Source organism: Montipora capricornis, chromosome 2 (genome assembly GCF_036669925.1).
Source record: "Montipora capricornis isolate CH-2021 chromosome 2, ASM3666992v2, whole genome shotgun sequence".
NCBI classification, from domain to species: domain Eukaryota; kingdom Metazoa; phylum Cnidaria; class Anthozoa; order Scleractinia; family Acroporidae; genus Montipora; species Montipora capricornis.
In genome coordinates, this window is record NC_090884.1 from 50,486,769 (window position 1) to 50,501,875 (window position 15,107).

The window sequence follows — 15,107 nt, forward strand, 5'->3', positions numbered from 1 at the left end:
CCAGAATTTTTTATAATAAAAACTCGTTCAGAAATCAAAAGTCTACGTTAACATCACACACCAGGTATACTCCTTAGTATCGGGCTAGAAATATTCTTCTCACTACTTTTTCCTTCGGCCGCACCTTAGCCATTTGATGAGCCTGAGCCAGTGTCGTGCTTTTTCAAGGATTCTTTTATAAGTGTCGGGTCACCCAGCCCTATGAGCAAAATACAGCACCGATTGAAGATTTTAGCTTTCAAAAGTTGCCCAATTTGTATCGGTAGGTCCTGGAATTCGTCCACAGAAAGGCCAGAGAGACAACTTCACTCCTGAACCGCCACTGATGTTTACAACAGGACATTTTAGGCGTCCCAGTGTGCATGAAACCATCTCTCACCTCTGTCTCGAGAAGGCCATACACGCGCTGTTCTTAAGTTACGTTTACACCTGTAGAATCAACTGAAATATCAATTCCGGCTTGTAAAAACCAGCATCTTAATTTTTTTTGTAGGCTAGGCCATCGGAGAGCCTGAACATTTACGCATCTTTGAACAAAAGAGAAAAATGCAGTACCTCCAGACATGGCGCTGGAGCGTCGTACCAAACGAGTCATCCCGGGATTTCGGCCCGTGCGATCGCTTTTGGACGCAGTTGGCCCTTCGCTGCTTTCTGCTACCGACCTCGCCTCCCGGTACGGCATTGAGGGAGAGATATGTCGGCCCCTAAACCATATGAGACAAATCCCACGCCTACTCACAGCTCCAAACCGCCCTTGTCATTACATTTAAGCGTTAGATTTAGTCGCTTATATATTCAAGAGATAAGTCATTTTATCTGTCATATGGTAAGCACTGGAGTCGCAGATTACAAACTGCACGCAGGCGCACTGCTGAAGGTAACATACTTACATGCATAAGCTTTATTTCAAGCTTTATTTCTCGTTACATTGAATATCCTTGTTGTTGTTTCATCTTTAACACACAAGCTTTATTTCATCTCAAATTCCAGAATAACTACAGCAGCCAATGTCTTCGAGACATTACATTTACAACTAAAATACATAGCATATACAGATTCATAGCTAAATACAAAATATTTTAGTATATATTACTTAAAAAGAAAAGCTGCATAACAAAATGCGGTCCTGGATTCTCTTTTAAAACCAGTGGACTCAGTGGTACGGATAAAGTCAGGTAGCGCATAGCGCAACTTAGCTGATACGTACGTAAGAAAAAGAACTAAGACTGTCTTGGCCCGGTTGTTCAAAAGGTGGATAACGCTATCCACCGGATAAATCACTATTCTGCAGTTAAGCCTTCACGATAATGGTGAATTTAAAGCAAATTTAAAATTGACAGTAATCGTGAATTTAGAGAAGAGATCGTGTTAAAGTGATTACTAGCCAGGTAAGTGCTACGATCATTTCCCTCTTTCAGCTATAGCCCGTGCTTCAAATAAATACTCTCATTTTTGCTCGTACGATCAATAAAGAATAACTTAAAACAAAGTCGCCCGATATGGGACTTGAACCCATGACCCTCAGATTAAAAGTCTGATGCTCTACCGACTGAGCTAACCGGGCTCACGACGTTACACAAAATGTTGCGCAGTTTTTATGAATGATTGAGAACGCAGCTATCACAGCTTCTACGGGAAATGTTATGTTCATAGAACTCTGCATGGACTCAAATTATCTTGCAAAAGAAGCAAAGGGACTGCGCCATTTCATTGCACATTAACAAGATTTCAGTATTAATAACATGGATGACAAATTACTCGTTAATTTTGGCGCGAAATTTGAGCATTAATTTATAATTTCACTTGTGAAATTACATCGTTGCCATGGCAAGTTTTTCTACAGTTTATGAAAGTACTGAAGGAGGCATCATCATAGCTTGAGACTGCACGTATATAGAATTACAGTAATGTAGTACCATAACTGGTTGTTTTAGGTTTATTGAGGAACAGACAGAATGATCGTGCAATTTCCGCGAAGATCGTTTATAAGAAGATTTTGAATGCGTTTATTGCATAGAGATGTAGACTTTGACTGAAGTGGTGAGAGGACAGGTAATTTGCAAATATAAATCTCAGTATTCCCTTATTTACATTAAACCGTTTCTTTGACAAGAAATTACGGAAGGCCAGCGTTTTGCTACGAGAATAACAGCGAAAAAAGCTCTAGTTCGTCCCGAATTTTCTATAATAAAAACTTGTTCAGAAATCAAAAGTCTACGTTAACATCACACACCAGGTATACTCCTTAGTATCGGGCTAGAAATATTCTTCTCACTACTTTTTCCTCCGGCCGCACTTTAGCAATTTGATGAGCCTGAACCAGAATCAACTGAAATATCAATTCCTTGTAAAAACCAGCATCTTACTTTTTTTGGTAGGCTAGGCAATCGGAGAGCCTGAACACAAAAGAGAAAAATGCAGTACCTCCAGACATGGCGCTGGAGCGTCGTACCAAACGAGTCATCCCGGGATTTCGGCCCGTGCGATCGCTTTTGGACGCAGTTGGCTCTTCGCAGCTTTCTGCTACCGACCTCGCCTCCCGGTACGGCATTGAGGGAGAGATATGTCGGCCCCTAAACCATATGAGACAAATCCCACGCCTACTCACAGCTCCAGACCGCCCTTGTCATTACAATTTAGCGCAAGATTTAGTCGCTTATATATTCAAGAGATAAGTCATTTTATCTGTCATATGGTAAGCACTGGAGTCGCAGATTACAAACTGCACGCAGGCGCACTGCTGAAGGTAACATACTTACATGCATAAACTTTATTTCATCTCGAATTTCAGAATAACTACAGGAGCCAATGTCTTCGAGACATTACATTTACAACTAAAATACATAGCATATACAGATTCATGACTAAATACATAATATTTCAATATATATTACTTAAAAAGAAAAGCTGCATTACAAAATGCGGCCCTGGATTCTCTTTTAAAACCAGTGAACTCAGTGGTACGGATAAAATCAGGTAGCGCATTCCGCAACTTAGCTGATACGTAGGTAAGAAAAAGAACTAAGACTGTCTGGGCCCGGTTGTTCAAAAGGTGGATAACGCTATCCACCGGATAAATCACTATTCTGCAGTTAAGCCTTCACGATAATGGTAAATTCAAAGCAAATTTAAAATACACGGTAATCGTGAATTCAGAGAAGAGATCGTGTTGAAGTGATTTCGAGCCAGGTAAGTGCTACGATCGTTTCCCTCTTTCAGCTATAGCCCGTGCTTCAAATAAATACTCTCATTTTTTTCTCGTACGATCAATAAAGAATAACTTAAAACAAAGTCGCCCGATATGGGACTTGAACCCATGACCCTCAGATTAAAAGTCTGATGCTCTACCGACTGAGCTAACCGGGCTCACGACGTTACACAAAATGTTGCGCAGTTTTTATGAATGATTGATAACGCAGCTATCACAGCTTCTAAGGGAAATGTTATGTTCATAGAACTCTGGACTCAAATTATCTTGCAAAAGAAGCAAAGGGACTGCGCGATTTCATTGCACATTAACAAGATTTCAGTATTAATAATTATTGCAAATGTTGAATGAAGTTGAAGTTTGTCCCCCTCTTTTAACATTGTTGGGTATGCGCCTGCGCATTAATCGGGCTTTCAATAACGTATTGATGTCCGTATTCATAATAACAACCGCGTCACATGAGGATTTTAATTAAGGAGTCAATTTTGGCAAACTTAAGTTGGTGTGTGTGAACGGGACAAAAACAGTCGGCAAACACGTTGGCAAACTGTTGGCGACAGATAGAACTTGTCTCTGTTCTCGCCAATAGTTTGCCAACATGTTTGACAACTGTTGTTGTGTCTTTCACACACACCAACTTGAGTTTGCCAACACGGGTTTGCAAACTTAAGTTTGCCGTGTGAAGGCCGTTTAAGATCTACGACGTGACAGTAACGAAAACGTCATTTAAAATTGCAAGTTCTGGTTTATTAATCGTTTCCGTCATTATGTCGGTTTGTTGTAAAAACTAGCGCAACTTTCCAGGAACTGAATTAGGAGGTGCGGTGTCGAAGCTACGACAGAAAGTTCAAATTCACTGCTTTGTGTTCACGTTCTCCGTAAAACTTAAGAATTGGTCATTTCACGTCGCAGAGTTGCCGAAAACGTGAAAGAAATGTACCAAAATGAAAAATGCACCTGCAGAGCTTGCAAAGCTATTGTTGTTGTTCATTAAAAATGCAGAAGTTGTGACGTTTTCGTTGCCGTCGCGTCGTTGATCTTAAACCCTCTTTTTTTTTTTAATTAAATGTTGATGATGTGTTGAAACCATTTGCCCACCTCAGCAGTCAACATCATTCAACAAACCGAACGGATTTTGAAGCAACTGTTGAAGGCGTTTAATAATTAAACAATCGGCCCTCAGGGGTTGTAGCCTGAGCAATTACTGTAGGTTTAGCTCTTCTACCTCAGTTTCGGTTATTTGTTATGATGAAAAAGGATACTCCGATTAAACAGTTTTAAGGTATGTCATAAAGAAAACGCAGAGATGCGTCTCTTTTTCGAATTTAATAAAATAAAAGGTTTTCAGCAAGGCCACATATGGATTTCTTTCGTAAAATAGCAACTCTTAAAAATAATCAGTATTGTTGTTGTTGTTGTTGTGGAAAGACGGCGACATCGTCTCGTAAAACGATTTTAGAAAGGAAAAAACAGAAAAGCAAACTAAATCAAAATAAAAAAGAAATTAACTCGCCCGGTATGGGACTTGAACCCATGACCCTCAGATTAAAAGTCTGATGCTCTACCGACTGAGCTAACCGGGCTTGCGTGGAATGGTCCGGAGAATAACTATACATTTAAAAACACAGGTGGCAGTCCTTGGCACACATAGACTGCTTTTTCTCCGCTTGACCACTATCAAGGATAGTACCGCACGCAGATCATTCGTCATCTTGAGAATACATGCACGTTGCCGGTGTTTGTGTGGACAAAAGTAAACTGCATTCTTGTTTTAGAACAAGGATCTGAATACATATTTAGCCTAGGGGACTGATTAGAATTTGCTCTTTGCAAGTTCAATTCCCTGTAAAGATGTTAAAGTTTGGAAATGATCCGCGGCCGTGTAAATGTATCTTATGTTCCCACCCTGGTCAGAGATTTTCTCTGTCCTTGTGTAGGGCCATTTTCATTAGTAGGGCTAACGCTCACATGGTTCATATGGGGTAGAAACCCATCACTTCACATTACACTCTAATTAGAATCAGTTAAGCCTGTAAATGTTGGCTGTCCAATTTTGCGGCGTCATTCGGTTGGCGAGAAGGGTCGATGGTGGGCGACCCTGACCAGCATAATATACCAAATGACGTTTGGTCGAGTAATTTCCCACGAAATAAATGAAAATAGCGCATTTCTTACGCCAACTCGATCTAAGCATCCTTTACCGGAAGAAATTATAATTATCAGTCGGGCATTTTAATATCAATTTAGATTTTAGACATTTTACGCATTTACAATATATTGTAGTTAATCGAAAGTTATAAATTCTTTTCCGGAGCTGAATAAATTTCAATGAACTTGACGATAAATAATAGATTGCCTTCGGCAATTTTTGCTAATTTACAGGTGTTTGTATTTTTAGATTCAGACAGCACTGGTTTAGTGCTGCTTATTCAGAGGCACGCATCGCGTGTATGAAAGGTGCTTAGATGAAGTCTTCTTTCCTGCAGAGTCATCACAGTAACACTCGGGTCATAATTATTTCAAGCCGTACACTTTACTTATTTGATATTACATAACTCTGTTAGGAAAGATTTCAGTCATTGAAAGAAAATCTACTCTCACGGTGATATTTATCTATGACCGTCAATTTATCAGCTTCAAGTGCGTCGTTTACGTCTGCTTGTCTCGCTCTAAGAGACACGCCGGCCAATTGATTTTTCCCTCGAGTTTGGTTGTGTAATGTCCAAAATGTAAAGATAACGAAACTTGTGCAAAATGTGGTAGTTGCAACCGGTTCAATGTTTAGGGACATAAAGAAGATGGATAGTTCTTACCAGTTGACCTCGCGGTATATTGCTTTTGTCACTACGCCCACACTCTACGATCAGCACGAAAGGCTCTAAAATGCTTGAATAATTACGATTTTAAAAGCATTGAACTTTGTTTTCAAAGGTTTGTCATTAATTCAACATTACTTCGACGATTATTTGTCAAACAAGCAATTGACTACTAAACAGAATAGCTTTTTCGCTTTTGTGGAAAATATCGTTTCAGTTTAGGAGTTCACTTTTGGCTCTTGATGGGTCACTTTCTTGGTGAAACAAATATGTCAAGAAAAAAATACGTTGTAGATGCTAAAAATAACACAAAACCACAGAGTTGCGTTATTACAGGCCAAACTGACAAACAACAATATCGAAGGTAATAAGTTGTTGCAGTTTCACTAAACAGTAAAGACAGCAATACAACACTGAGGCAGATTTTTGTGCAATTTGGCAAAGACGTTTTCATAGAATTTCTCCCATAACTTGAATCGCAACTTTTTTGGGATCAGGCACGCACCACCCAATGAAAATACTCCTTCATGCATCGTCATGTCACCATCAAGAGTGACTTGGCAAGTTACAACTGGACTCGAAACACGAGGACTGAAACAAAGTTGTGTCACACTTTGCGAGAGAAATTGCTGAGTGTTGCACAGCGTTGACTAACCGTTGTGCCAAGTGTTTGATTTGGATATAAATGACTCACGGTGGCTGGATATTCCAGTCCCACAATGTCATTGGTCCGGATGAGATTCGAGACTTTGAATGTATTTCTTTTTCATAGTCATTTTTGTGGTTTCTTTGATAACTTGCGTGGTGCCGTTAAAAAAAACGCAGAGCGCGTTTACGAAACTCGATCTTCCAAGAAAAACGTTCAACTTCCTGAACTTCTGCAAAAATCATCTGCAGAAATTCAGCATTCTTAATCGTTACGGTAGTACATCGTGTAAAGGATCGATTACTCAGTGAACTTACTACTGCGCAAACGAGAGATCATCATGATCTTCAAATTTGATGGACGAGCAGTGATATTTATCCGAGAATCAGGGTCTTTGTTCATAATGTTATTCTAATGCCTGCCATCCCGCTTCCTATTTCTTTTATGGTCTTTTAAAATCGCCTCAAGCAAGCAGTTCGCACATAAAACTTACATGCCCTAGGTTCAGAGTGAAAAATAAAACCAATGAAAGGAACATCGCAAAAAATAAAATAAAAAAAGCTCCGATTACTGCGATCAATTTTATCCAGAATGCTTTTGTCAGCAAGTGACGTAATAAACAATCAAGTACCATCCGGCAAATAATGCAACCAATCAGGATATTAGTCACGGTCGTGCCCTTGTGCCGACAATAAAGTTGCACAATAATTATTCCTCGGTGTGACATCATCACTGTTGAACAACGTATATATCGATACACCTGAGCAGTCGCGCACTCAAATACCGGCCTTACGCCGATGGTTAGCCTTCTTAGGAGCCTATATTGCTCTTAAGTTCCGGTGGATTACTCTACAAATTGAGTAATTTTTCCAAGGGCTGAACATTATGTCTGATAAATCGTTTTGGAAGAGGTAACAAGATCGTACAATTGTTTGATGATGGGAGATTTGTGTTGAATGTTCCACAGCGCGCTGTTTGTTGTATTGTCAAGAAGGGTGATATAAAATGACCTCCGTCTTGCCGGCATGGAAAGTTGAACTTTTAGAAAAGAAAAAGAAGAAGGAACATGATCAACGCCAGAAACTTGAGGACGAGAAAGCTCGCAATGTGGCCATCCCGGAATGGAAAAGATCTCTGTTGGAAAGAAAGAAAGAGGGCTCGAGCGATTTGCCGGAAACAAGAAACGCAGGGCAACCAGGCAGTTTAAGTGTCAACAGTGTTTTTGGCACAAGAATCTTGAGAAAGAACTCCGAGAAGACCATAGCGATCGCTACCGCCAGTCAGAGACCTGTCAGTAAAAGCGAGGATGAACTCATCGACACGAGGAAGGTCTTGCAACATCATGAATTCGCTTCGAATGCTGTAGTCCCGAAAGTGAATAGTTGTGTTACCAATGCTGTCGACAATCCGACTGAGGTGGAACACAGCGGAAACAAGCGGGGCTCTCTTCGTCGAGAGGTTGTAAATGGTAGCGACCATTCGCAGTGTTCGGATGTAGCGTCTCCCAGAGAAGATTTGGAGGTGAAATCAAGCTCAAACGAATCGCACAAGGTAGAGCTTGACAATGAGCTTGTCACAGTTCCTTCTGTTCTTACATACAAACGAATGTTTGAACGGTCGAAACCAGGAAACGACAAGGAGATTAGCGCGTCTTGGAGTGCTTTGAGTACAGAAAGCTTTAAAACTGATTTTAAAAGCAATAAAAGTACTTCTGAAAATACGTTAGACATTGTAAACAACAATGAACAAGCGCAGATTCCAAACAAAAGCTTTGGGAACATTACACAGTCAGTGTTTTCGACGAAATCAACAAGTGTAACTGAACCAGAAATGTTAGAACACAAAACTTCAGGTCCCTCTTATTCAATTGCACCAAAGCCTTACAAGAATTTTGTCATCACACCACCATGGTTGAAAAACTCTTTACCCAGGAATGTTAATTTTCATCCTGGGAAAATTTCTTTTCAGGATCCTCTAGCTACAGCAGCTGATAGGTCTTGTGAAGATTTGCAGCAGTCTGATCAAAACAGAGTCATTGAATCCCCTACCCAGGACAAAGTTGAGAAAATATCAGCTAATAGCAATGTGATAATATCTGCAAGTGCTACTGAACAAGGGAAAGAAAAAGCTCCTGAAACAGATTTCACGGAATATGCTCCACATCAATCAAAGCAGTCATGTGCCCAAGATGAACAACTGGCTGTCAGCCGTGTCGTGGCGAGTGGAAATCAGAAATATGTTCTGATCAGCAGCAAAAGCCAACAAGATATAACTGTTTCAAGTGAAAGGGCTATTGCAGACAATAGGCAAGAAAATACAATTGTTCCAGTTTCCAATGAATCGTTACGTAGTCAACAAAGGACTGAGGACAGTGTCTCGCATGAGAGATTTATTGACTCTGTTCGCAGCAAGTTTGGACATTCTGTAGGAAATCAAAGGCGAACATCTTCTGAAGAGAATATTTTTCAAAAAACCAACCAGTCACAGCCAATTAAACAAGAAGGTGTCGTACGCAGAGCTGGACAAAGTAAAAGAACACATCCTAGTATGGTCAGATGGTCAGCTGACGTTTTAAGTTTGATGTCACAACAGATTGACGACAGTGATTTTGACTCATTAACATTGTCAGTAAGAAGTGCATCAAAGATACCTTCAGCAAGTGACAGTCATGCCGAAAGACCACCTCCTCCTACAAAACGATGGACTGCTGATGTGCTTAGTGTGACATCAGTTCAGGCTGATAGTGAAGCACCAGAATTGTCGCCAAGAAGTGATTCCAGTGCAAGGTCCTCACCTGGTAACAGCCTCAATCGAGTTAGGTCATCCTCTTTGTCAGATGTAAGGGAAGAACATGGAGTTGATTACTTCCAGCACAAAGCAAATGTTTCTCAGGGCATTGAACACCGCATGCATAAGCTTATTAGGAAGGCATCTATCTCTGAAAACATTCTTAATTTGGAACAGGAAGGTTCAGATTCACTGAGTGACGAGGACTCGTTAGGGGTAAATGATGAAGACTTTGAGTCTGAAAAAGTCCCAGATGCAATGGACACATTAAAGAATGAAATCACAGGTCACAAAGTCACAGATATTGGCCCAAATGAAAAGGACTCCAAACCACCATTTTCGCCCAGGAAACATAGCATTTCACAGAACATTGAAAACAAGTTGTGCGAGCTGTTTCAACGGCAAGTATCGCAGCAGTCAGATGAAGGTGAATCGGAAGGAGAAAGGACTACAGAATATGATTTTAGAACTTCTACAGACAAAGTGGTGGAAAAGGTAGTAGAGTCAACACCAGAGGAGCTGAAAGATGACCTGACACCCATGGTCACTACCAACAAATCATCTACTTACATTGCACAAAGATTGGGAGAAGAACTGAATGGAGAGCTTGATGAAATGGAACCTGAAAGAAATGCAGTGAAGGGTTCAGTCCATAAGTTGTCATCATTGTTTGGGTCAAGTATTTGGAAACCCAACAAGAAAAATAAAGGCAGCTCTGAAAATAAACATGAACTCAAGGAGGAACCAGGAAGTAAGCCTCAAAAAGATTTATCAACACCAAAGAAGGAAGATAGCAAAAAATCTAATCTTTTTGGTAAATCTCATAAGATTGAAGGAAATAATAAAGAGACAGATTCATCCAATGTGAACATATTCCCTTGGCTCAAAAATCTTGAAAAAGACAAAGACAGGGGGAGTAAAATAGCGAACAATCAATCAAAGAACAAAGGTCATGCTCAGAAGAAAAGTAGTTGGAGGTCAACTAATCAAGATATTGATAATGTGCAGACTGGGTGGCAACCGGCGGGCAAGACTGATCAAGAAACTGATGTTGTGCATGTATTGCAACCAGTCCATAATACTAATCAAGATGTCAGTGCCATACACAATGCTGCAAATCCATTGCCACCAGTGCGTAAAACTGACCAAGATATTGATACCTTGAAGACTGCTGCACACGCATTGCGACCAGTCCACAAGGCCGAAAAAGTGAAACAAAGGCAGCTTGTTGGCAAAGTCATGATAATTAGCAATGCCAGTCATGATGATTCCCTTCCAAAAGGGGTGTATCACAAACCAAGTATCCAGCTCCCAGATGAGAATAAAGAAATGGCATCCACAGAAGCAAGAGATTCCAAGTCAGTTATGGGCACTAGAGGAAATGAGGCTCAGATACCAGTGGTAGTAACAGAGCATTGGAATCATAAACAGCATAGTCTGGAAATGGAAAAACGAATGGAAGATTCAGTCCCTGTAACCTCAATTGATGAGGTACCTGTTTCAGCAATAGACATTCCTGAGTTATGTGAGAGTGATGTTGTTGTGTCTGTGATTGACATTCCTGCTTCTCCAGATGTCCACAGTGCTGGGAACTTTTCCTTACTAAATGTTACCTCTGAAGGCTCACCACGTAGTGATGATGACAAAGATGATATTTGTGTGTCAGTGATTGATTTGCCATCACCTGTTGCTAAGGAGGATGAGCCAAGTATTCCTCAGGCAGGGTACCTGGAGACAGAGGAGATGTTAGATGAAAGTGATACAGATGAGGTGGAAGGAAGCTATGATTTTGCCACAGGAGAAGTTACCCATATAATGAATGGTCACAGTGCTCTGGAAAGTGATGAAGAATCTGATGACGATGCTGATGAAAATGATGATGATGATGATGATGGTGATGATATCCCTATATCCTATATTGGAGCTTCACCCCGATATCAAGTTCCCCAAGTTGTGTTTGATACAGAACCTGTTGCTTTGAAGTCTTGTCTGAGTCCAAAGCCAGCAAGAAAGAAGGTAACACATATTTTTCAATGGCTTTGACACCTATCAAGACCTTTGAGGGGATAGATCTGTCTTTTTTTTCTGGCTCTTGTTGAGAAAAACAGTCTGTAAAAATAAGACAACAGTTTCCTCAAGGAGTTAACAAGAGCAAAAAAATACCTACATGCATGTTAGGTTTGACTAAGCAATAGTAAAAGCAAACGAGAAGCAGCAAGCAATGATTTGATTTGCATTGTGTTGGAGTAATGACTTCCACAGACCTTATACCCCTGTGTTGTAATTTTTCATGTCACCTTATTTCTTTATCAAGAAAAGGCACTATGCAACTCTTATTTGCAACACAAATTGTCATTTAATATAAGTGAAGTTGTAAGCCAGGTCAGTTCTATGATGAGATATCTCATAGTGTTTAATTGCAGTGCAGTTTGTTGTGGTAAGAAAGTGAAGGAAGTTATTTTTTTGTGTGTGTAGTAGTGCTAACTTGGTTTACAAATCTGACAAATAGGGAAGTGCACATAAAATTGGCTTAGAAATATTTAAGTCAAATTAAATTTCATTATCATAAACAGAGGAAAAAATACAAAATATGACTATTGAATGTGATTTTAGATTTCTGTCAACTATGCATTATTAATTCCAATTAAATAATTAACCACACCACATGCAAATTATGCAGATGTGTTCTAAGATAATTTTAAGCCGTGGTATTTTGAGACTATTTAAAGCTGAACATCCACAGATAACTGAATTAATTACCTGTGGATGTTTAGCTACATTTAGCAATGCCACTTAAAAATCTTAAATGTGATAGTACAAGCTAATTCATACCTTTATCTTACATACATGTACATTGTATTTGTATGAAAGAAATGTTAATTCTTTTATCAATTTGCTTATAATTTTTTTTGTAGCTTGTTTAAAATTTCTGCTCCTTATAATAGTAATATTATATAAATTATAAATATATTGTCTATGGTTTCTGCAGTTGGCAAAAATAACATTTTTTTTTGTCAGGGTAAATTCTTGGCATTTCGTCCTTCACATCAAAGCACACAAGTAGTAAAGTCCAATATCCAGAATTGTCTGATAATAAGTCTAAAATGAATATTAATCAAGGACTGAAGTCAAAACAATAACGTAACAAATATAACAATATTTAAATTGCACACATGTAGTACATGTAGTCAACATTCAGCTAATGGGACTAGTTTCTAAAAGAAACATTGTGATGTTGAGTTGGTGGGTTTTACACTGAAATTTGCAAATTCACATGGGGCCCAGGCTTGGAATGCCAGCCATTCAGTCAGGCATAAAAGGTCACTTTGCAACTGGTTTCCATTGAATATGGACTTAAAATTAAAATTTAAACTAATTAAATTTCTAGAATACTATTATGGGTGACAAATGCATTGTAGCGTGAAAATTCTGTGTGAATTTATAATTTCCTATGTGAAATTACAAAAGTGCTATGGAAGAATTGTTCATGTTATTTTGTCTGATGCATAAGTTTGCCAGCTCTTATACAGTTTGAAGTTTAACTTTAACAAATTTTCATATAATTTATGCTAGTTTGCTTGGCCACTTAAATACTGTAGTAAACATTTAGAGACATTTTATCCTTCAAAATATGTTGACACAAAGTTGAATAGATAAATGTCCTTGAGCAGATTTTAAGCAGGCACCGTTGTCAGTTTATTCATGACTATTATTATTATAGTGAATCAGGTGAGAGAGATTTTACTGTTGACTGAACTTTGAACATTTTTGTAAACAGCAGGTGGAACTTTTTTGTCAAGCATTTCAGAAACATGTGAACTTAAGGTGGCTCAAACCAGTTACAAAACTTTGAACAGACTGTCCTATTAGAAGGATTGACTCCACAACACTGTATCATATAACTAATTATTGCACAAACTGAAACGCTCATTATCATGACTTAATATGCTGCCATAGCAAAGGGAAAGTCAACTAAAGACATGCTATATTTTGTCTTTAGTTCCTTGTATCTCTAAAGTGAACTCAGTGACCGCCATATAATAATAATAATAATAATAATAATAATAATAATAATAATAATGTGCAGATTCAGTGTATGTGTGGATTCAGAGCCACCTTAAAATTTGAGAAGTTAAGGTGGCTCTACATCTGCTCAACAAAATTTTTTAAATTATGCAAATAGTTTTACCTTGGCCAGCTAATCACACAAATAATGGGCTTTGTGCTGCTATGGTAACCAATTATGTCACATTAAGGAGGATATCTTGTAAAGCAGTAGTTCTTTGATAATATTATGGTACTATGACACCAGTATTATCTTAAACAATGTTGTTAACCATTTGATTCCTAAGTTTGAACCCCAGGTGTCAATGGGTTAAGTCAATATTTTTAGTAGTGCAGTCTCTCGTAAAAGCTGAAACTGGTTAGAGCCATCTGAAGCCAAAATGTATTCTTAAAGCTTTTCAGTGCTTGGATCAATACAATGAAACCCACAATATAATGCAATGATGAGCCTCAATCACTTTCCATGAAAAATAAAACTGGGCACAAAGTACGGAAAATCAAAAGGTCTGAGTAGTCATGGTCTTGATGAACGATCCTAGACTTTACTTTCTTTGTACTTGTCAATTATATTCATGTTTTCCACCATTTTCAGTAAATAAGTGCTTAACACATGTCTTGATTCTCTGTTTTGTAGATGAAAGGAAAAGTTTCATTTAAAAGCTCACACACAATCCATGACTATCCATCAGAGGAAGCGTTCATAGCAGTTTATGATGAGTTGCACGGAAACAATGCTATGCCATTGAAAACTTTGCAGAATTACCAACCTTCAGCCTTGGCCAACATGGAAAAGATACTGGAACGTGCTGGAGGCAATCAACCAATACAGGAAATCCCACCGGCATATAGCAATGGGCTTGACAGTGAGCATGATGCAAGTGTTACAGTTGACAATCATCCAGAAATTAAATACACTGATGAAGGACAGGGTTTCACAGATTCCTCTGATTATGCAAGTGCTTTACTTTTTGAAGTGTTACTATGATAAAAACAATTCACTTCCCATTTTCCTTCAGATTTCAAAAGTATGTTTGCTTGACACCTGAGTGCAAAATCTTGAGCTTCGAATTTATCCAAAGGATATTTTCTTTGGGTGCAAGTGTAGGATTTCATTGTCCACCATTAGTGGCGTTCAAGACTGACCGATTTTTCGATTGGACCTTGGGGGGTTGGATCGATGATAAGATGATGTCAAAGGCTCACTAGCTTAAATTAAATTAAAATTGTAAATGTAGCTTATTATACATGCAAAAAGTCTGAAAGTTCGAAACTTTCGTGCTGCTTGTTAATTTAAGTGCATGCACATGCATTGCATTTTTTAAACTAGGGAGTCTTTGATCAGCTCTCTCAAGATTTTAAAGTTAGTAATGAAGGACCATTAATTTGGAAAATTTCAGTCAAAATAAACAGAGTTTTGAAATACAAAGAAACAGTAGAATTGATTTTTGGTCAAAGTAGCACTTTAAAGCCCTTCAATTGAAGTCATGTGAAGTTTGTGGTATAAGCTTTTGGAATTAGGTGTGCAACAAGAGAAGATAGTGAAATTAATCTTGTTTGAATGATCAGGGATGGCTGTCTGTAAAAA

The 15,107-nt window shown here is 38.7% G+C and overlaps 1 protein-coding gene and 3 non-coding genes across 4 annotated transcripts; 1 reads left to right on the top strand and 3 right to left on the bottom strand.

The window, feature by feature from the left end:
* Positions 1-1,491: 1,491 nt before the first annotated feature.
* On the bottom strand, positions 1,492-1,564 carry Trnak-uuu (transfer RNA lysine (anticodon UUU)). The gene has a single exon. It is a non-coding gene; the product is annotated as a tRNA-Lys (tRNA).
* A 1,729-nt stretch (positions 1,565-3,293) lies between these two features.
* Positions 3,294-3,366, bottom strand: Trnak-uuu (transfer RNA lysine (anticodon UUU)). The gene has a single exon. It is a non-coding gene; the product is annotated as a tRNA-Lys (tRNA).
* Positions 3,367-4,718: 1,352 nt separating this feature from the next.
* On the bottom strand, positions 4,719-4,791 carry Trnak-uuu (transfer RNA lysine (anticodon UUU)). The gene has a single exon. It is a non-coding gene; the product is annotated as a tRNA-Lys (tRNA).
* Positions 4,792-7,419: 2,628 nt separating this feature from the next.
* LOC138037470 (uncharacterized) lies at positions 7,420-14,507 on the top strand. Its single transcript, XM_068883391.1, has 2 exons — positions 7,420-11,473; positions 14,157-14,507. Exons 1-2 carry the CDS (start codon positions 7,676-7,678, stop codon positions 14,505-14,507), a joined length of 4,149 nt encoding a protein of 1,382 aa, XP_068739492.1. The 5' UTR covers positions 7,420-7,675.
* Positions 14,508-15,107: the final 600 nt, after the last annotated feature.

What these genes read in the sequence shown, in the direction of transcription:
- LOC138037470 (XM_068883391.1), top strand. Translation starts at nt 7,676, where the DNA reads ATGACCTCCGTCTTGCCGGCATGGAAAGTTGAACTTTTAGAAAAGAAA. An exon ending in CAAAGCCAGCAAGAAAGAAG is followed by an intron (nt 11,474 to 14,156) that starts GTAACACATATT and finishes TCTGTTTTGTAG; the next exon opens with ATGAAAGGAAAAGTTTCATT.